Consider the following 23,471-nt stretch of genomic DNA (forward strand, 5'->3'; position numbering starts at 1 on the left):
AATGACTCATTAGTTTGAATCAGGTGTGTTGGAGCAGGGGCAAATCGAAAGTGATTCTGGCCCTCAAGGACCGGGGCTGGACACCCTTGCCCTAGTGGGACAATAGACTTAATCTTAAACCTTGAAGCAGCTGGACTGGATTGATCTCCCATTAAGGCTCTGCTGCTGTTCAACACCCATGATGTTGTGTTTTCTGGTTTTGCTGATTAAACAAGACATAATGGTTTGTATGTGTACGTTTTCCCTGTGTTTCCTTTTGCATCTGTTTATTTCAGGACGCAGAGTGAAAACTAGAGACGAAATAGCGTCAGCTCGTCAAAACTCTGCAACTATTATTGGGATCAAAGCTTGATGACGTCAGTGGGTGAAATGAGCAGAGACCGACCTGTTTTTTGCAGACTGACTTGGGGCTTCAACACGTGTTCAAGCAGTCTGTTCTGGTGGTAGACCTCCTGCTTTGAGCGCTGCACTCTGTCTTCGTACTCCAACACTGCTTTTTCAAGCAGAGCAACAATCTCCTCTGCAGCAACAACAAGCCGCTTGGTGATCAGAGCTCTGAGTACCAAGAGATCAGCAGCTTCCTCTCTTTTTTCCAGCTGGTGTAGAACATCTTCAGCAGCGGCGCTGATCCGCTCATGCACTGACACCCGCAGCAGCTGAATCGTACACATTTTGCAGCGTTTTCAGCGCTTTAAGTTTCTAGATCAAAGGTAGTCAGCTGGGAGGTGAACACACCCCCCGGTTCCGCGTCAACGAGCTTTCTTTACTACCTTCATGTGAGCGCAACAGTGAGGATGAACAGCGCCCTCTGGTGGACTGCCAAGAAAACATTAAGTTATTTGTGCAGGTCATTATGGGGTGCCAAGCGTAAATATACAGCTTTAAAGTTGTTGCTGACATATTTTCATAATTTATCTCAATTTTCTCAGATAAAAAAACCCTACTTTTTAAAAAAAAATATATATACACACTTTCACATTCACATATATAAATATATGTGTATATATATTTCCCCTCTAGTTAAAACAGTTAGGGCACCTTTAATGTAATGTGGATTAAAACAAAAAAGAATACATTTTATGAACTAATGTCTTATCTACAATAGGACTTACAAAACATATCAAATGTTCAAAGGTAGGCATTTTACAAATTCATAAAACAGTGACCTAATGTAGAATTTATTGGCTGCAAGTCATGTTAAAGGTTGGTGGAAAAAATGATGGGAAAGTAATTGGCACTAAAAAAAAAAAAAAGAAACAATTGGCAGAATATTTAAATTGAAATTAATTGGCTAATTAAAAAAAGAAAATATTTCAGTGCTTGTATCATAATGGTGTTATCCAGTGTAAAATTACAAAGACAAAGAGGAAGGTGGGGTCTATTCCATCAATCATATATGTGTTTATATAACATTCAATCTAAATATTAAATCTAAAAATAAGTATTCGAATATAAATCCTTTGAGTTAAAGCTAAATATTTAAATATAAAAACGTAATAACATTAATACTAATAGGTGTTAAACTATTGAAGGTTACTTATTTTAATGAAGTTTTTTTCCCCGTTACTAAGATATCTGCCTTCTTCTCATAGCGTTGCTAGGATACAACAAACACCGCCGCCATTCCTGTTGTGCTTTGTTAGACAAAGTTTGGCACCGATTAGTAGTTCGAGCTGTTGTCCATTTTATTCGGGGTACATTTACCTGCATAGCGAGTGCACAGTGAATGTCGCTAACATGGAGATTGTCCATGTTTACTCGAAGCTCCGTGGCGAGTTTGGCGGTCAGTGTTTCTTTTCTGACCGGTCTGAAGAGCTCCTGGTGGACATTCCCCCGGATCCTAAACTGGCCTTAAAGTTTATCCAGAAAACTCATAGAGACCTGGCCGGGCAGGCCTGCCGAGAGATGTCAGAGCATCATGTGAGTTTTTAATGTAACAGCTGTGGCTTACCCTGTGCCAGCCACTGAAAGCAAGAAGACCAGATGTTGGATTCTTGTTGTCCCTATAACGACCCATAAATCAGTCAGTTTTTGCACAAACATTTCTAAAAATGTGCATATCTGCGTGGAAAAGTCAATTAAGAGGGCTCTAAAACATTCAGGAGGAAAAACTACTGAAAGTCACCTATTTAGTCTTATCCAACAGTACAATTAGTTGAAATTGAAATACTACATTATAAGTTTTATACACACACACACACACACACACATACATATGTGTGTGTGTGTGTATACATATATATATATATATATATATATATATATATATATATATATATATATATATATATATATATATATATATATATATATATATATGTGTGTGTGTGTGTGTGTATGTATGTATGAACTCTCAGAACAAGTTTGAATGTTTACATCAGTGTTTCTCAAATCCAGTCCTCAGGCCCCCCTGCCCTGCATGTTGTAGACTTCCTCCTCCAAAGCACCTGAGTCAGATTATTGAACATCCTGATCAAATTCTTTGCAGCCTGTTAACAAGCCCTTTATTTATTCAGGCGTGTTATGGTAGGGTTGTCTATAAAACATGCAGGGCAGGGGGTCCTGTGGACTGGTTTATGTGAAGCAGCCTGACTCAGATCAGGTGGAACATGAAGGATGCATCCTGTTTTCAGGTTAACACAGAGCGCTTTGAGTCCAACAGCTGTGGGATAAACCACATAGAGGGGGGGTGGCCCAAAGACATCAACCCAGATGAGATGGAGCAAACCATCCGCTTCAGGAAGAAGGTGGAAAAGGACGAAGGCTATCTCAACAGCATCCTTCAGCTGGGCAGTGTAAGATCCACATTAGTCCACTCCACCTCCATCCATGTCAAATCACGACAACAAATTTAATCAAATAGGCTTTCAGGTATTACATTTTTCTTTGCTTCTACATATGCCACATTAAGTTGTAAGTTCTGATATTTCAACTTAAATTTTTAGATTCAAATTTATACCTTGTTTCCAATAAAGCACTTTCCCAACCTCTTGCACAGGGGTGTCCAAAGTCGGTCCTCAAGGGTCGCTGTCCTGCAGGGTTTTAATGTATTCCTGCTTCAACACACCTGACTCAAATTAAATGGATCTAATAGCCCATGAACTTCAGTACAATGACTCAATAATTTAAGTCAGGTGTTTTTGAGCAGGGATACATCTAAAACCTGCATGATTGCAGCCCTCGAGGGCCAAAGCTGGATACCCCTACTCTAGTAAAACATTAGGTATACTGTATATGATATGTTACAAAAATCCTATTTATTTGCTGATAGAGTGGATGAGTGTTGCTTTGGTGAAAGTTATGTCAGAATTCACTGATGTGATCACATGGTTCAGGTCATGGAGCACTGCATCAAGCAGAACAATGCCATAGATATTTACCAGCAGTACTTTGAGGATGAGGAAGAGGTTGAGGAAAGTCAGGAAACCCCATCTGCCAAGACCCTCAATATCTTCAGGTAAAGCTGACACCCAGCTGATCAGCAAGCTGATTGATAACTATGACTGATTACTGTCTCCATTTCCTTTTTTTTGCAGAGATCCAAACGACTTGAAACGTGCTGTCACTGGCTTGTCATGGCATCCAGATGGAGGCAAGAAGCTGGCTGCTGCTTACTCCTGCCTTGAGTTCCAGAAAACTTCCAAAGACATGAGACTGGACTCCTACATCTGGGATGTTGGTGGGGTAAACTGCAAGATTGATTACATCCTCCTCAGAGCCCCGTCTGTTTACTGATGAATGTATTTTTCAGAGAACCCCAACCGTCCAGAGATGACTCTGAAACCAACATCTCTACTTGTTTGTCTGGACTACAACCCAAAAGACTCCCACACTCTTGTGGGAGGCAGCTACAATGGACAGATTGGTGGGTACAGGTCCAGGTTTACTGACACACATTAAATGTTTAGTCTTGGGCCAGTTTCACTCACCTGCAGGTTTGCTTTAGCTTACTGGGACACCCGAAGAGGCAGCCAGCCTGTGGAATATTCTTCTGTGGAGCATAGTCACAGAGACCCAGTCTATAAGATCATCTGGCTGCAGTCCAAGACCGGAACAGATGCCTTTTCTGCCTCCACTGACGGACAGGTAGACTAATGACAGTAAGATAAGTTGATGAGTGACAGGTAGATCATTGGTAAACAAAGACTTGATGGCAAGATGAATGGGCACATAGGTATAACAATAATGAGACTTGAATAAAACTTTTTTATCCTCTATCAGGTTCTGTGGTGGGATGTCCGCAAGCTGAGTGAGCCAACAGACCGTCTGGTCCTCGATCCAGGCCGAGAGGGTAACCTGGACCGAGCCTTAGGAGCCATCTCTCTAGAGTTTGAGGCCACAATGGTGACAATCAGTCTGTTTTTATGTGTCACAGCAGCATGCACTGGGGGATTTTGCTCTGTCCAGGAATAACATTAACAGGATTCAATCGCGTATTCTTTCATTTCACAAAGCCCATGCAGATAGTAATATGGAGGACCTAGAACTTCACTGTTTTTCCAAACCTTAAAATATTAGTACCATGGGCTAAATTTTGTGACTTTACATTGAACCTAAGTTTCCTTGTTCGTTATTGGTGCTTTTGATGTAATCTTAAACCTTGTATAGTTAGGAAAACCTATTTGCTCAAGTTTTTATATGCACCAAGAGAGGTCATTAATATAAAAATACACGCTCTATAATGGAAGATTTAATTTATATCAAATAATCTGCACAAATACTAAAAATTCGTGGACTTGGTCTTCCATCCATCTTTCAAAGAATTTACTTCATGGCTCAGTGTTCCATAAAAATCATGGATTTTATCTTAAAAGATATTAGTCACCAATCAGTTTGAGGACTACTGTTTATCTCTAAGAACAGGTTTGATGCTCAAGGGTAATTTATAAATAAGCTTCTGTACGGGCTTTTCTGTTATAGTACATTTACTTGACGATTTTTCTAATAAGTAATGCTCAAAGCTCAATGAAAAAGATAAAAAACACAGAAAAACAATGAACCTCAAGTTGAAAAAAGCTTTATTTAAATACTGTTTATGGCATTACTTTATTTGAATACTGTTTGGACTCTATTAATCAGCCTCAGTTTTGTATTGCAAGGCCAAGGTCCATGAGTCTGGTAATGATTTAAAAATAAGAACAGGTTCTTTTTTCAGCTAGGTGGAGCTTTATTGTCTCTCTGTTCACAATTTCTCTCCAGCCAACTAAGTTCATGGTGGGGACAGAGCAAGGCCTGGTAGTTTCTTGTAACAGGAAGGCAAAGACTCCAGCTGAGAAGATTGTTTGTACATATGACGGCCACCATGGACCCATCTATGCCCTCCAAAGGAATCCATTTTTCCCCAAAAACTTCCTCACTGTGGGGGACTGGACGGCTCGCATCTGGTCTGAGGATATCAAGGAGTCATCTATCATGTGGACCAAGTAGGATTCACCTCACTACACTGAAAGAGGGTGTTGGTTTTGAAGCTGCAGACGTAATGCCTATACCTTTGCAGTAAACTCATATACCTAGTTTGTCATTACTTTATTTATTCTATCTTGTCATTTTTAATCAAATTCATTCTGTTTAACTTCAGCATTAAAGAAGAGTGAAAAGTCTCAACTTAAAAAAACTCCAAGTCAGGTTTTATCCTGTGTAATTTTGTACTCCAGGTATCAGATGTCATACCTGATGGATGCCTGCTGGAGTCCAGTAAGACCCTCTGTCTTCTTCACAGTGAAGATGGATGGTGTGTTGGATGTTTGGGATATCTTGTTCAAACAGAGTGACCCTGCACTAAGTCTTAAGGTGTGTTGATACCATCCGTAGAGTACAATAGAATAAAGAGGAAATACTTTTATTGTCATTATACAACAATGTATATCAAATTAAGGTTCTTAATCCATACAGTGCACAAGGCAAAATAAATAAGCATAAAGAGACAATATAAAAGACAGTTCCTGTAACCTGAATTAAGGAGAAGTTTTAGGATATTTTTTTCCAGTATTTGTTGGCAGTTTTATGTCCCATGAGTAGAAGCTATTTGTGAATCTGGTAGTGTGATCAGATTCATCTGTAGCGTCTCCCCCGAGGTCAGTAGTGATTGTATTGAACCTCTTAATGTAGCAAAACTTGGAATTTTCCTCCAGGGAGGGAGCATCCACCAATCTTTTGGGTTGCTGAGATCACTCTCTGAGGCACTGTAGTGTCCTCTTTTGAGCAATCGGCATACCATGCACACAAACCAGAGATGAGGATGCTCTCCACTGAACAGTGACTCAGGACTAGCAGCAGCTTTTTCTCCAGGTTGTTTTTTATCAGTATTTCAAGGAAATGCAGCCACTTTTGAGCCTTCTTCAGTATCTTTTTGTGTTTGTTTCCCATAAGAGGTCAGTGGAGATGTGAAAGCCCAGAATTTAAAGATTGAGACCACCTCAGGACATTCTCCACTGATTAAGAAGGAGACTGCTTACTATAGTAAGTGCTTTGACTTAAAAACTTCATCCATTTATTCTTTTTGACCTCAGGTCTGTGACAAGGCTCTGTACAGCCTACGTGTTCAAGATAATGGGCGTCTAGTAGCGTGCGGCTCGCAACAGGGTGAAGCCACGCTACTGGAGATCTCCCCTGGATTGTCAGTTCTGCAGAAGAATGAGAAGAGTCTACTGGCTGCTGTAAGAAACACTAAAGACAACTTCTGATCTTAAATCCGACTGGGTGTTTAAATAACAACTAATCTACTAGATTTGGCATTTCCTGACATTTCCATTTTCATAGGATCAAATCTGACCCTGTTTGGAAAAAAGTGTCACAAGTGATTCTGATTTTAGGTTCATATACAAGAAGTCCACTTGATGCACGAAGCTGTTCACGAAATAATGGAAATAACATATATCACCATGTACAGTCCAAGGGCCTGCTGCTACACAGAGGAGAAATAATGGTTTCTAAATGGTCTTCAGATGTTTGAGCGTGAGACAAAGCGGGAGAAGATCCTGGAAGCTCGACAGAGGGAGCTCCGTTTGAAAGAAAGAAGTCGCTCAGAGCAAAGCAAAGAAGAGGAGGCTGGGCGGGAAGATGGAGAGGAGGACCTCGAACAGCTCATTGCCAGAGCTGAGAGCGACTTCTACAACATAGTTGAGATGGAAATGAGGAGGAGGGAGAGGAGGGAGGAAGCTATGCAGGTGAGGATGAGGAAGAGGGAGAAGTACTCCACTCATCACAGTGGCCTGCTTTGTTCATGTTGTAGTGATGTGACTCGATGTATCACTCTGTTTTTACAGGAAAAAGATGTCTGTGAAGAAAAAGAAGTGAGGAACGGAGGAGAAACAAGTGATGACACTGGTGAAACTGGAGCATCATAGTCAATGCAAACATGACTGTTCATTGTCACATTCATTCTTTGTGTTCTGTTTCAATAATTTTACATTTTACTGCATTTTCTAGCTAAATATTAGTTTTCACATTTTGCACACATCGGAATCCATTTGTTGCTTCTGGTTTTAATGGGTGAAGATGTTAATTTGTCGAGTGAGACCCAAATATTTTTCTCTGCTCTTTTTGCCAGTTAGTTAATTGATGTATTGTAAACAGAACTATAAGTTGCATTGTTAGTTTATAATTTTATTATGAAAAAAAAAAGATACAGCCACTTTATTTTGAACTGTGGTCAGAGATTAATAGTTTATATGTTGATCTCTTTCAGAACATTTAGTAAGTTGAATGAAATGTAATTTATTACTAAGACACAGTTATTTGCTGTTGTATGATGCTATTCATGGCCAATCTTTGACCGCTATACACTTCAGTTAAAAGTCAACATTAAATGTGTTTTTCTTCCTTTCTTTAGTTATCAAAATACACAAACATTTATAACATATGGTGTAGTTACATTACAGGAAGCACTTCAGGGGATCGGGTTTGGTGGCCTCAGGACTGGATCTCTGTTCTTTGCAGATGATGAAGTTTTTGTTGGCTTTATCTTGACAGGATTTTTAGCTCTCGCTGGGGCAATTCACCTCCATTTCTGAGACTATGATCCTCAGCCAGAGTAGGGTGGAGTGTCCCTTCCAGGTCAAGAATGAGATCTTGCCTCAAGTGCAGGAGTTCAAGAATCTGGAAATCTTGTTCATGGAAGAATGAAGCGGGATGGAGATCAACAGGCAGATTGGTGTGGTGTCTGTGGTGGTGTTGACTCAGTCTGTTGTGGTAAAAAAAAAAAAAAAAAGGAGCTCAGCTAAAAGTTTACTGTCAAGAAAATTAGAAAAAGTTTGCTGTATAACTTATTGAGTTATACTGGAAATAAACAATAGAATCCTCTTTAAAGGAAAGTGAAACAGGGTAATGTAAAAAAAAAAAGTCAGTCACTTTTACTTATCATAAAAAGAAATAATTTAATTTGAATACCACTGTCCATAATTTCACTTAAGATATTTAGTAATTAGTCTCCTTAGGATAGCTGAACGGATGCTATTATAGGTGAGGTAGAGGTGATGTCTTTGTCAAGTTAAGCCAAGGTTGCTCAGTTTTCGACATAGATGGGCTGTTTTGCTCCCTTCTCATTCCACTTGTTGGTCTAAGACTTCAACTTTGTGGTCCTCAAAAGTGTGTCAACTCATAATGAAACCTCCGATAAGCCATGGCTTTCAGTGATGGTTGTAGACTCTAAAACAGTATCCTGCAACCCTGCCGGTTTTAGATGGTTTTCAACGACTTTTTGACATTTCTTCTCAAACATGTATACCAACCAATCTGATTCAGGTGTGCTCCACCAGGAAATAAATAAACTACAAGACAGTTGCCGTCAAGGGCTGACTTTGGACACCCCTACTCTCAAACATCAGTAGGTTATTAAATTGAATCTGCTATCTCCATCTGAACTTAAAGAAAATCTTGTGGATAAAAGTAAATCCGGACCAGACAGGCAAACCTAATCCGGAAATGATTTTCTATTTTCTTTATAATAAAAAATATATGATAATGACATACACTGTGACAACAGGTTTTTCAAAGAGAGAGAGAGAAACTAAATCTATAAATGAGGATTACTGATTGAAGGCCGCTGAACAAGTCTTCGACTCTAAGAGGCTTTTATCCTGAAGGAGACCGGAAATCCATTTACTGTTTACGGAACGAGCCGAAAGTGAACGCATCATTAGTTAGCTGTTAAGTGGCAACATTTCCACTCTGGCCAGTACTAGCTCAGTCTTTCCAGACACTGCTCCGCTTCAATTACGGACGTGCACAATGTCTTGTGTCCAAAAGATGCGGACGTTCATCAACCAGCGGCTGAACACGGCAGTCGAAGAGATCCTTGCGGCTTTTGAAAAAGCCATCCTGAAATATGAAGAAGAAGCGGCTTTGTCTCAGGAAGTCATCTCCCGCCAGCACGCGCTGCTCTGCGCGCTTCACAAACCTTTGATGCAAACATCTGCAGGTGAGCAACACACGGAAGCTCTGCTGTGATGAAGCTCCATTAATCTGCAGGTTTATGGGGAAATTCTCTCTTTTTTTATGCAGTCTAGCTGAATACAAGAATATTCTGCAGACTTGTTCATATTGGGATGCAACTTTGTGTCTGGAAAATAAATGTTTGCCTCCCTCAACTTTTAAATCCTAATCAGTAGTAACTCTTACAACTTCACTTTCTTAAGCATATAGAATTCATTTTGGGCTGGAAAAAGTCTTGAACAAGTGAAGTCATATTGTTGCAAATACCAGTCAAAATGAATGATTATATGCTGAGTTGTAAGCATTTGCTTACATGAACTGTTAAATACCCCAAGAAGGTGTTCACTAATGAGTTGTGTACACTCTGATTCTCTGTATGGTTGCATCATCTCTACAGACCACATTTCAGATAACTGGAAAGTTTGAAGCCTGGTTAGTGTCCAATACACAAGTTAATCCTATATGTTTGTGTTTCTGAGCAGATATGTTCACACAACATCTGCTGAGTAAAGAAGCTGCTTCTAATCAGGAAAATCAGGACCCACAGCAGGATAAAGTCCCAGAGCCTTCTTTATTTAAAGACAAGCAGCTCCAAAACCTGGATGAAAATGAAATCATTGAGTTCACCTACAATTCAAGCACTGCAGTGAAGTTATGTGAAGATCTTCAGCCATTAGTTGCACCAAGACCAGTGGGTCCAGATCCAGATGTTCCAGTGGTGTTGTCATCTGAGACTGAAGACAGTGAAGACTACAGCAAAGACTCTGATGACAACACACACACAGATAAATCACAGGCAGTTTCTAAACCAACAGTATTCAGCTGCTCAGTCTGCAACCATACCTTTAAGGCTCAAAGCCTTTTGTTGAGTCACGTTAAAGCACATGTGCTGGATGCAAAGCAGGTCTGCGGTCTTTGTGGGGAACAGTTTGAGGCTCCTGATGACCTGAAACATCACCTCCTGACACACAGGAGAATGAGGAAGCTGCAAACGCAGGCCAGGACCCAGAACAGGGGGAAGTTGCTTTAGGAGCGCACAAAACTGAACAGAACTACTAAAGTCCAGGAAACCCAGAAACCAGACAAGTGTAACGACTGTGGCAAGACTCTGTTAAGGCGGAGGCACAGGTGTTGGTCCCAAAAGAAAAAACAGGACCAGAATAATCCAGAGAAAACCAGAAAAAGGAGGAGGAAGAAGAGGAAAACTTGAGCGATGCTGTCAGTGAAGTGTTTTTGTTTTCAAATGTGCTATCTACATTACTGGGTTTGGTTAGATAAAACAACAAATATACATTTTATAGATGTTCCATACCTCTTTCTATTTAAGACTCATTTTTAAAATGTTTTTGCAAGTTTTTTTTAATGCAATATCTGTTGGATTTTCTATTTACAAACCCAAAATGTTTATTAAACCCTCTAATTAAAAAATGTGAAGCTGAAATATGGCAGAAAGGTCCTGTATTTTGTGCCTGTCAACCTCATAAAAATTATTCTGAATGCATTTTTCTTTTAAAATATTGAAATGGAAAAAAGATTTGGTTAGTCATTAAAAGTTTTGTTGATTCGGTGTTGGTGAGTTGAGTCTGATAAACCTCAACAAGAATCCTTTCCATGTTTTAGCTTCCTGTCAACGGGGGAGGATTTCAGCGGAGTTACTTTCACTTTTTGTTAACTCAAGGGAAATAAAAATGAAGTTGAACCCAATCTCCAGTTTTCTACATGCTAACTGGCAAAAAGTCACAATAAAAAATGTTCAGACTCTTCCTTTTAACTCTCAAATTTGTTTAATATCTAGGGATGCACCGATCCACTCTGGGAGTTCCAATCCGATACCAATACCTGAAATTTGAATATCTACCAATACCGATATTTGCCAATACTAAACCTGTTTATGTGAACATTATTGTGGCTGTGGTTATTATTGCTGTTATAACTGTAAGATTTCATTAGGTTGTAATAAATTACCCATCCTTTCTGAAGTTACCTGCATTGAACCGATACCAATACTGGTACTGGTATCGGTGCATCCCTATTAATATCAAAATAATATTTGGATGTTTGAGAATAAACTGTATGTCTCTTGTAACTGGTAAGGATGCGAACAAACAAAGAGCAGCAGAAGTTGGAGATGCTGTAACAGATTACCACAATTTCACCACATTATCCCTCTGAAATCTCCAGAAATCCAAATCCAAAAGTAAAGCTGACTCTACATAAGACTTAGCAGAAGTTTTTTGTTATAAAATTCACTAAGTCCCCACAGAAACAAAAGTGGCAATAATGTTGTAGCTGTGTGACTGAACTCTGACATCCATACGTGGATCAAATCATTCCTGACAAATCAGCTGCAAATATTTTGTTTCAAATTAGAATTTCACTTTATTATCAGTTTTCTCAAATTGCAAGAAAAATATAAAATAGTTTCTAAAGATATTTTGTTGTCAGATATTTTACTCAGAACAGAAGGAGACTGATCAGAATAGATCCAAAAATGTAGAGATAAAAGTAACCAAATACAATCTTTTTTTCCCACCAGTGTTGGCTAAGTTAAAGTTACTTCAATGAATTGTGATAGATCTGCCTCCTTAGACATGGAGAAAGGTGTGTTAAGTAAAAGAAGTATGGTGGCCATCCTTTGCAGGTTTAGCAGGCAGCTTTTGGTTTGCCCTCCAGCGATGTCCAGCTCTATAAGTCTGCAATAGTTACTAGGCTGTTGTTCTTCATCAGCTTGTTTATTTTCTGTTGCGTCATCACTCGATGGTTAATGTTTCTTTATGTCTCCGGGACTCTGAAACTGTTCCTCCTCTTATTTGGCTGTTAGTTCTGGTCTCACCGTTGCAAGTCCCCTGATCACTTCTTCTCCTGGCTCATCAATGCCATTGTTGCTCCTCTTGGCAGTGCTCAGCAGGTCATGTAGGTAGTTCTTCCTCTCTATGCAATGACCTCTGCTATCATTAAAGAGCTTCAGAGTTGCTGGAGGATCCAGCCCATCCACGTCTATCAGGTATCTACACACTAGGTACCCTGTTCGGTTCAGGCCATGGGTACAGTGGACTCCGATTAGCTTGTCATTGTTTTGGTTCTCCTTAAGGAAGCCCCTCACTGCCCGTTTAAAGCTCAGGATGGCAACGTCACTGGGAACTTGGTGCCCCTCAATGAAGATCTTTATGTAAGAGCAGGACTGTGGGACATCTATAGGTTTGTAGTACCTGGTGGTGAAAGTTAGGTCAATGATCAGACCCAGCTCTTGTTTTTGACTTTCAACCATGTCCAGGAGGTCCCACAGTCCAAAAGCAGATGACTCAGGAACTTGAAGATTAAGACATGGTTTTAAAGGCACTTTAAAGGCAATGAATCTAGTTCCTGGTATCCTTTGTCCTACAGGACAGTAGTCCAGCCACCGCTCCGGCACACCCCCTTTCTTCTTTTTCTTATGGTGATAAGGCATCTTAGCTGTCAGGTTTTTGCTCCCAGCTGAAAATTTCAGTTGACCTAAAATCCCACAAGCAAAAACAGTCTCATGAGAGGCCCAAAGCTCCTTTTTGCAGTGTTGTAACTACAATGTAAGGTCTTTAAAAAAATATATATATACTATTAACTGTGTTGATCGTGTCTTATTGTTATACATTGGGTTCCATGGCAGGGTGTTATATAGAAAAAAGGCTAATCCTTTCACACATTTTTGTGAAATGTGCAAACTAAACTAACACAGCAGTAATGACAGCTCCTTCACGCAACAGCCTCGAATTTAAAAGGCGATACCGATTCCAAGCACTTGCTTGTTAAAGCTGTGATATATGCCTAAATAACCATAAAGTATCAATTGATGTAACCACGTACCATAAACACATTTTAAAATTTCCTTTTCTTCGTTCATAAGTAAAGTACTAGTAATAATAAAACAGGTATATTTTAAATAGCGTTTGACTTACAGTTCTGTTTAGCTGTGATTTTAAAAAGCTGTATTTCCACGACGGACGTAGTAAAAAGAAGTTTTGGGGAAAAGCCTTTAAAATAATGCAAGGCTAACATTAAAAACTCAGGTTAATCGACGTTGTATATCTGTTAGCGAGGCAACGGGAGCTGTTGTGACTGTATGGTTGTTACATGGAGCTTCTTGGTTGTTGTGCTCATAGACATCATATATACATAGACGCCGCATTGTATCACGCTGACGTCTCATCGTGCCGCCATCTTGGATGGGTCTCCTATGCGCCTCCAATGCATTTATTTGTAAGGTGTAGGTCCAACCACAACAATAACTCCACGAATTTTTACATGATGTTTCTCACAGTTTGGTTTGTTACAAAGGGCAGAGATATTGTTATGATACAGATCACTGTAAAACATAAAAAAAATACGTACTTTTATGTTGAAATAATTTGATTTAGTCCCATAGTTAGGGATGGTTAGCATCCCTTGGTAATGCTGCTATAGAGACTGTTGAGGGACATTTCCTGATACAGTGAGCTTCTCTCTCTTTCTTTATCGCTCTCTCTTAAATACCTCGTTGGAGTAAAATGTGTCATTTGCATTAAGTAGATTATTCACTGTGTTGACATTATTTATCAACCAATTATGTAGAAAAAGCGTAAGGCCAAACTTTTTTTTATGAGGATGACAGCTCTACGCTTCCGTATATATACGCGTTTTTCCACAAAAAAGAGTTTTGTGGGGAAACTACGTTGAATCTGCAGCAAGACTCGAAAGCGGAGACTCATCCAATATGGCGGCAACGCTGGTTCACTCTCCAGCGCGCAATGCGGCGTCTATGTATATATGATTTCTATGGTTGTGCTGGGATGAACGTGCGATCTCCGCGACGTCATTTTACGTAAAGACGCTGAGGACCCCGGAAGTTACCCCGCACTGTTTACATTTTTACTCTTTGTTCTGTGGAAAACCAGAAATATGTCCAAAAGACGCTCAGAGAGCCGCAGCCTGAGGGCCGCAATCGATCAGCAATTAGCGACGGCTGCCAAGGAGATTTTCAGGCTGCTGCAGGAGCGGAGCAAAGCAGAGTTGCAGGAGCTGCGGGGGGTGGTAATGGAGCGGATCACAGCGGTCGTGGAGCTCATCCTCTCTGCTTTTGAAGCCATCAGATCGGCTCGAGGTGATTCACAGATGCCTCGTGAGTGTCTGAAAGCTGAGCCAAGAGATGAACTGAAAGGTTAGTTGGATTTGTTGCTTTGCACGAGCGCTATGATTTGATTGGCTAATGAACGCGTTATCTGAGATAACCAACAACCATAAAGGGGAGAGAAAAAAAGAACAAGATTTCACAAAAGTGAACTAAAAAGTCAAGTAAATATGAATTAATTCTGCCTTTTGGTTAAGGGCGTTGTTATTGTTAACAGCAGACATGCTACCACTTTTGTTGGTAGTGCTTTAACTGTAAATATAGTTGTGCTCATATGTATTCATATCCTTTCATTAAAGAAAAGGCTGAATTTACAACAGTCACTCAAATAACTGGAGACTTAAAAAAGGAACAATAACAAAAAATTTGCAAAAATATAATTTAGTAATATAAGACATTGTTTTTTCATTTAATTGAGTTGAAGAAAGAAAAAAAACAAAACAAAAACAAATTGGTCCTGGACAAATTAGAGCACTTTTCTGTTGAACAGTGGGACAAAATACCTGTCAACAGGTGCAGAAGTCTGACTGAGAGGAACAGAAAACACCTGACTGTAGCGGAAACATTAAAGGATTGTTCAACAAAATATTAGTTTATGAGTGATGTAATATGTAATAAATTATTTGTTTGCTTTTTTAAAAAAAATATTTCTATTGAACCAGAATTAGGAAATAATGTAATGATTTTCATAAAATTTTTATTTATTATTACTTTAGTCTATTTCAGCTTATTTTTACAGACAGCTGTTTTTTCCCTTCTTTAATGAAAGGGTATGAATAAATATGAGCACAACTGTATGTAAAGGGTTTTTCAGTATTGTAAGTTTGCTAGAGGTTGCACAATTGAAATCAAGGGACATTCAGAACTACAAAACCAACACAAACACACACTTGGTTGTGAGTCCGTTAGTCTAATAACATAAATAATTAACCACACAGCAGTGGCATGACTATGATGGTGTGGGTTTTACTTTTTAATAAGAGCAATTTAGGTTTCAGGAGATTTTTTGAAAATATCTTTGCTGTTCTATAGAGGGGGACCGGTGATGTTCTGTTGAGTTTTAAGCTCCTGCCACAGACACCCACTGATCCAAGCAACAAATTATCATCATAATTGACTCCAGTTAATGAATCTTTTTTGTTTATTCTCTCCAGAGTTGTGTCTATCAGCTGATATGAGGAGCCAGCTGCAGGAGACTCAGCCCAGTACTCTCTCCAGTCTTGAGACAGTCTCTGAAATGGACCATCACCCAGCGTGTCAGGACAATCCAGCCAAAGGGGATGAAGAGGACAAGAACAACTCAACATCTCACTGCTGCAGAGTGTGTGGGAAGCCCTTTGACAGAAAGGGCTTTTTAATTAAACATGTGGAGAAACACTCAAACGAGGCAGAGTGTTTGTGTGGTATGTGTGGTGAACATTTTGAGTCCACTGACTGTCTGCGACAGCATCTTCAAACCCACCGCGACAGCAGCAGGACCTGCAATGTGTGTGGCAAGAAATTCCCCTCAATTCGAGCTCAAGAGACACACCTTAGGCTGCACACTGGTGAGAAACCTTTCAGCTGCCGCTTTTGTGGCAAAGGCTTCAATCAGAAGGGGAATATGATTACTCACTTGAGGACTCACAAATCCACAGAGAAGCCATTCACATGCGTTGTCTGCTGTGAAGAATTTAGCGACAGCAAGTCTCTGGAGCGACACATGAAGAACCATGATGACCAGATGCCATTAAGCGAAGTCTCAGAACAAAGCACCTCATCGAGCACAGAGCTGAGGCGGCTTGTGCGGAACCAGGAATCAGACAATCAGAACCCCATGAGAAGCAAACACAGGAAACCAAGTCTGACTCCTCATTCCTGTAAGGTCTGTGGGAACACCTTTCATAACAAAGGTAACCTACTGCGGCACGCAGAGACGCATTTCACAGATCCTGAGTTTGTCTGTGGTGTCTGTGGAGAGCGTTCAGAGTCTTTGGAATTTTTGCAGCTCCACATCCAGAGTCACAGAGAAACAAGCAGGATTTGCGAAATCTGTGGCGTGAACTTCAGGGACATGGAGATCCATATGAGGACACACACTGGCCAGAAACCCTTCAGGTGCAAAGACTGTGGCAAGAACTTCCCCAGAAAGAGCTCTCTGGAGAGACATATTAAGCTGCATGCTGGAGAGAGGCCATATATCTGTGAATTTTGTGGAAAAACTTTCATTGAAAACACAGTATTGAAGAGGCACATAAAGAGCCACACGGGAGGAAAGCCTAGGATTTATCCTTGTGAGGTCTGTGGGAAGACGTTTACCATGAGCCAACATTTAGACGTGCACAAGAGGATCCATACGGGGGAGAAGCCATACCCGTGTGGGGTCTGCGGGAAGAACTTCAGGCAGATTGGCAACTTGGACTCTCACATGAGGATCCACACTGGTGAGAAGCCCTTCATTTGCAGCCTTTGTGGGAAGAGGTTTCGGCAGAAGATCTCACTTGAGACACACGAGAGATTCCACAAGAAGGAGAAAGCGTTCATCTGCAAGGACTGCAACAAAGGCTTTGTCCAGAAGATAGACCTGAAGCGGCACATGCTGACACACACTGGTGAGAAACCATTCAAATGCCCAATCTGTGAAAAGAGCTACCAGGAAAAACGCTCTCTGGACTCACACATGAAGGGCCACACAGTAGAACAGGCCGCAAAAGACTTAATTGTGATGCCGAACCCAAAGCAACAGGAAGGAGTTCACTCTGACTTCATCCAGCTGTAGATTGAGGCAGGTGGACTCATCCTGCCAGTGTCACATCACACCCTAAGGCCATCATTGTCCAGGTTCTTGTTAATGTTTCATCCAACTTCACTGGGTTTGTAGAGACTTTACAAAAAGAGTTGCAGCTCAGCTCTATGTTTGATCTTTTAGAAATAATACTGAATATGGTAAAACTGGCCTCATACATGTGACTCACATAACATTAAATTGGCGGGTTTTAGGCTCTGCTGTGATGAAGATCAGCTCTTCGATTATTTTGGGGGGAAAAAGTCTGAAAAAAATGCTGTCGATCCACTTTTAGTTAGTTCTTTATTATTATTATTATTATTATTATTATTATTATTATTTATTGAATGTTTTTAAATTTCTCAAGCAGACCCGTGTTGACTGAAACAGATCCATTGGTTTTAGAAGGAAGTTGATTCAAACACCAAGTGAAAGTAAAAACTGAATATTAGAAAATGTAAAACTTTAAAGACTGTAGAGTTTCAGCAACATCCCCAGCCACATTTGCCAACTCTGCGGGGGGGATCCCGAGGTGTTCCCAGGCCAGCCGAGAGATATAATCCCTCCAGCGTGTCCTGGGTCTCCCCCGGGTCTCCTCCCAGAGGGACGTGCCTCACCAGGGAGGCGTCCAGGATGCATCCTGACCAGATGCCCGAGCCACCTCAACTGGTTCCTCTCGATGCGGAGGAGCAGCGGCTCTACTCTGAGCCCCTCCCGGATGACCGAACTCCTCACCCTATCTCTAAGGTTGAGCCTGGCCACCCTGCGGAGGAAACCCATTTCAGCCGCCTGTGTACGAAATCTCGTTCTTTCGGTCACGACCCACAGTTCATAACCATTGGTGAGGGTAGGAACGTAGATCGACTGATAAATCGAGAGCTTCACCTTCCGGCTCAGCTCCTTCTTCACCACCCCAGACCCACGCAGAGTCCGCATTACTGCAGACGCCGCACCGATCCGTCTTTTGATCTCACGCGCCATCCTTCCCTCACTTGTGAACAAGACCCCGAGATATTTAAACTCCTCCACTTGAGGCAGGATCTGGCTCCTGACCCGGAGAGGGCAAATGTGGCTGGGGAGAGGAAAGTCTGGGCTTCCCTGCTTAGGCTGCTGTCCCCGCGACCCGACCCCGGGTAAGCGGCAGAAGATTGATGTAGTTTCAGCAAATAAAAACATTGGGAACCAGTTACTTCAAGTTTACAAAACAGCACTGAATTTGATTGTCAGAGCATGAAAATACTCTTGAAACACTTATAAAACAAAGACTTGCACGTAGTTACGTAGTTGTTGATGCAAATCAAGGAATTAAGAGTATATTTTTGTGAGCCCCAAAACATCTTACACCTCTTCAGGCATCTTGCTTTGTACTAGTAACACTCCAACACCCTGAAATGTTTGTTTTACTTAAAAAAAGATAACACAAACATAGTGTTGCTTGATTTCAGTTTTGTTTTTTCTAATTTGATATACTCTAAGAACATGACAACATAGATTTCTTTTATGCATGCACCACTTTTTCAGAACTGTGTTGTAAATGGCTGTAATGAAGCTTTATCACTGCAGAAACTCACTCATAGAATTACTGTAATTTTTTTTTTTTTACAGACCTGTTACTACATGACTCAAAAGTTATGAGTTGTTTCAGCAGTGCCCTTTTGTTAAGCTCGATACATATCTTTTTGAAATTCTTGTATTTAACACTGACGTATTCAGACTGTGTTAAATTTAGTATACGAAACAGTAAAAATGATTTCCAAAGCAGTACATTTTTAATGAGAAAGCAAGACACCTAGTTGGAATAAGTAAATTTTTCATTTATTTAATTTAGAAAGCTGATTTCCTTTATTTAGTGTGTAAAACTTATCACTGGTAACCAGAGTTATATAACCACAGTACTCAACTATATTCATTTGAGAATGTAACAAAAATAACATTTTTCCACAACATAAATGCCCATTTAAATAAAATCTTGTTGTAAAGTTTGTGCAAGTTGTTGTTGAATTTCTTTTAATTTATATTCATTTCTTTGCATCAAAGGTTAATGTCAAGAAATAATTAAGTCTTCCATTGATCAGATTTACTGGCAATTGGCCATGATGCTTTCGGTTTAAAAAAAAAAAAAAGAATACTAAACTTATGTATGCACTGCCAAAAAGTATGAATTACTCCAAAAAGTGAGAGTTCTGGTACTTTTAGAGCCAAATTGTTTCCAGCATCTGAAATACTTCACATTATTAATATAATCATAATTATTCTCTTAATGCAAAATAAGTCTATAATTACCTCCACCAATTGTTTTTACCGGCGTTTATGTGTTTGTTTTTTTTGTTTGTGTTCAAGATTTTTCAAAAAGTTATAGATGGATTTTCATTCATTTTTCAGGAGTTGTTGGAAATGTGAAAAGGAAGAACTGAAGTAATTTTTGTTGTGATCCAAGTAACCGTTTGTATTCAGGAATTTTTAAAGGCCTTGGGCGGAGGTTTGCGCTCTTTAAGTTCTTTTCTAATTAACATTTTTCTGTCACATGTTGGGAGGATTTACTATCAGAATTTGTAAAGCATTGTAATTCAAACCAAGACTCACTGTTCAGCATTCTCTATGCAGTCTTGATAAAAAAATAAGTTGTTGCATTCATGGAAATCTATAGAAGTTACGTTCTTACAGCCTGAAATGATCTTTCAAGGTTTCCTGTAGGGAATGGCCCAGAAAGCTGAATGCATCTCTGTGTCAAACTTTTTAGATCTGCTATCTCAAATGACCTTTCACAGCTTATAGGTTGAATACGTTTGCCACACTACTTCACATTTTCAATGGCAAACTAGTAGTTTACGTGCACAAAGACCCTAAAAAAAATAAAAAAAATTATGTGACCGGTGTATAGGTTTGCACAGTCTTTGTGTTTCCCCGATCATTACATTTCAATTTCAACAGAATTATGTGCACTTTATTTAGCAACCCTTTTGCAATACTCTTAAACAAGTCATTTCCCTTGCGCCCACTCTATGTGTCAAACATGCAAAAGCAAAGGATGAAAAGAATATAAAAATCCACTTCAAGTGAACTAGTAAAAGCATTTGTCAGACTGTTTGGTTTTTCGGATCAGGAAATACAATCCTAGTTTGTTCTTTGGGTGCCTTTATGTGATATTTCAGTGATCCTCAGGGTTGACCAGCAGTTGGGTATTACAGCTTTATTTCATACTCATAGCACAAATACAGATTTACCTGCTTATATCAGCGTTTAGTTTAGTATAATTAAAACTTTTAGAACAATAGAGTCAGGGGTGGGGGTAATGGTGGGGTGAAGTGTAGTAAGTAAATCTTTATATGGTGCCTTACAAGATTAAAAAAAAAAAAAAAAAATCACAAAACGCTTCACAACAAAACACAAAAAAAATTTAAAACAACATAAAACATTAAGAAAACATTGTTTACTGTAAGTGTCTTATAGTAAATAATCAGATCAGCCCACTATAACAGACCTAATAAGCTGATCTCTCCAGTCCAGCAGAGTTCGCTGTTTATTCTCCTCCGGACTGGAGCGTCGACCACACGGAACTCGGCGTGTTTACGTCCATGCAGCTTCTTTGTTCCAGAAGCGTCCAAAAAGACGCAGGATGTGCGCCGTGCAGCTGCTGCGGGTCTCGGTTCAGGAGCAGATCAGCGCTGCCGCCGAGGATGTTTTGCTGCAACTGGAAAAAATAGAAAACCCGGCTAAACTGCGGACACTGAGAGCTCTGCTCACTGAGCGGCTGACCGTGGCTGTGGAGGAAATCATCGGTCTGTTTGAGAAAACCGCAGCGGAATATGAGGACAGAGTGCTGCGGTCAGAGCAGGAGATTCACCGCCAGAAGAAGCTGCTTGATACCGTCCTGAAGCCTGAAATCCGGCTGTACAGAGCAGATGACTTCCCATTAACTACATCTACAGTGTCTACAGCTGGAGTGAACTCACTAGCGGACACTTCCGGTCAGCTTCAAAATAAAAGCCCTGCCAGCTCAAGTGAGGAAGAGTTTGAATCTGAACAAGAGGCTGCAGACAGCGGTGGGTAAAACTTGTAAACAAAGAAAAAGTACTCTGACTGTACGTGTGGAAAAAAAAAAAAACATACACAGCCACAACAGCTTGGTACCTCCTCCCCATGCTGGTCACACTGTTGTAAGATGGGATCCCATTGCTTTTTCCAAGTCAGCCAGTGTGATTGTGTTGGTCAATTGCATGAACACACGAGATGATCACACAAGTTTTCTGCAGGATTGAGGTCAGGAGTGCTGGGAGCCCATCCAATCCTCTGTATTCCTAAATTGTGGAGGTAGTCTTTGACAAAAACCCAGCTCCGTGTTGACATCTTGTAGGATAAAGTTTGGCCCTGTGTGGCTTTGTATGGCTCTTCCACATGCTTCTGATGTCCCTGTTTGTTCAATGATGAAATTGTAAAAGTGCAAATATGTTATTTCTTCTTATTGTATTTCTAAACAAGTCAATCATCCAAACCAGTAAACAACACAAGTCAAAAAAGCAGAATAAGGTGTTTGACAGTGGCATAGAAGATTTAGCAAGTTTTTTCATTTGCCCAACATACTCTGCTGCCATCCCATAAATGCATTTTCTTACAAATGTGGCACCCTTTAAAAGGGAAATAAACTAACTACAAGATTTACTGCTAAGAATTGTTGTCACTACAAAGAAATAATCAAATGTAAATCTCCTTAATTCTTCTGAGATGTTGGGCAGACTTGTTTCTCTGAGATTCAGGGACAGCTTTTATCTTCTATCAGATTATAGCAGTGGTTCCCCCAGGAAAGGGGCCCAGGGTTATCACAAGGGGGGCGCAGCAAGGCTAAATAAAACTTGGGAGTTTTGGCACTGGACAAATTTGTAAAAGTACCAATGATGAACGATGATAAATCAACGAGAGACTTCAAGTACTAAAAAAAAAAAGAGAAGAAAATATGATGCAGCACATCTGCTCCCTTTTTAGCATGTATCAAAATGTTATATTCTAATATTATGAAGTATGAAGCTAAACTAGTTACAACACCACTTGGGGACTTTTCATCCTCAACACAAAGAAAATCCTGTAGGTCACTTTAGAAATAAACCATAAAATAGACTATCATGTCAAGCAGAGTTGTTTTTCTAAAGCAGCATCCGTCTCATTGAACACTCGGCTCACCTGAAGAACTTTGAAGAAATTCCTAGTTGAAAACTTTTCACACTAAAGCAGAAGAATGGATCATAATACTGCCTCCGACATGGTTTTGACTACAACACAGTCTCTAAACTAATGATGCATTTCTTAGTATGTTACTTTAATTCATGTGACGGGAAGGGGGGGCTTGACATTGTTGTTGTTGATGAAAGGGGGCCCTGCCGAAAAAGTTTGGGAACCACTGGATTATAGTAACAATAGAACAATAAAAGAACAATAACATAATAAGAACAATAAAATAATAGATGATGAATCTATGAATCCCTTTAACTGAAGATGAATCTGCTGATAATAGTAAACTAATTAAGATCTAGATCCTTTAAGAAATCTTTAACTAAAAATGTTACTTTTGCAGTTTGTGACCACTTGGGGTTTCTGGACTTGATAAAAAAAAAAAAAAACATATTCATTCATTCATAATGTTGTCAAACTTAATATAAATAATGTTTCTTTATCACTAAAGTGTTTTATAAATTAGACCTATTGTTTGTGCTGATTAGATGTGTTTCTGTCTCCAGAGTCTCTGCAGTCAGTTACCCTGAACGACACAGACTGTCAGCCTGTACTCAGCCCAGCTGACCTGAACAAGTTTGACTCTGACAACGGCGTCAGTGATGCTGCCAGCCTGTTGACACCCTCCTCCCCTTCACTCTCTTACCACCCACCTGACAGCAGTGATGAAGATCCAGATAATGACTGGGCGCTGAGGAACCGGACCCTTAGATCTGTAAGGAAAAAGAAGAGAGGCCGTCCTCCTCTTGCAAAACCCATTGTCGAGAAAAAACGGAAGCGCTCAAGTCCAGCTCAGACTTTCAGCTGCTATGTGTGCACACGCTCCCTGCAGGGAAAAGGCTTTCTGCTCAAACATGTCCTAACCGTTTGCGCCAGCAATCAGGACAACCGATGCGGCTTCTGTGGAGAGCT

The 23,471-nt window shown here is 40.1% G+C and overlaps 2 protein-coding genes across 2 annotated transcripts; one reads left to right on the top strand and one right to left on the bottom strand.

Annotated features, from left to right (window-relative positions):
• Positions 1-1,737: 1,737 nt before the first annotated feature.
• dnai2b (dynein, axonemal, intermediate chain 2b) lies at positions 1,738-7,346 on the top strand (the record flags this gene model as incomplete). Its single annotated transcript, XM_079258678.1, has 12 exons — positions 1,738-1,920; positions 2,634-2,795; positions 3,336-3,457; positions 3,537-3,679; positions 3,752-3,865; positions 3,947-4,086; positions 4,222-4,344; positions 5,200-5,423; positions 5,655-5,790; positions 6,510-6,656; positions 6,945-7,166; positions 7,266-7,346. The coding sequence occupies 12 exons, from the start codon at positions 1,738-1,740 to the stop codon at positions 7,344-7,346; spliced, it is 1,797 nt and encodes a 598-aa protein (XP_079114804.1).
• Positions 7,347-11,877: 4,531 nt separating this feature from the next.
• LOC306769775 (RNA/RNP complex-1-interacting phosphatase-like) lies at positions 11,878-13,516 on the bottom strand. The gene is made up of 2 exons (XM_079258479.1): positions 13,365-13,516; positions 11,878-12,924 (listed from the first exon to the last, which is right to left on the bottom strand). Exons 1-2 carry the CDS (start codon positions 13,462-13,464, stop codon positions 12,239-12,241), a joined length of 786 nt encoding a protein of 261 aa, XP_079114605.1. The 5' UTR covers positions 13,465-13,516; the 3' UTR covers positions 11,878-12,238.
• Between the last annotated feature and the right edge of the window lie 9,955 nt (positions 13,517-23,471).

This window comes from Telmatherina bonti, assembly GCF_933228915.1.
Source record: "Telmatherina bonti genome assembly, chromosome: 19".
Classification (NCBI taxonomy): Eukaryota; Metazoa; Chordata; class Actinopteri; order Atheriniformes; family Telmatherinidae; genus Telmatherina; species Telmatherina bonti.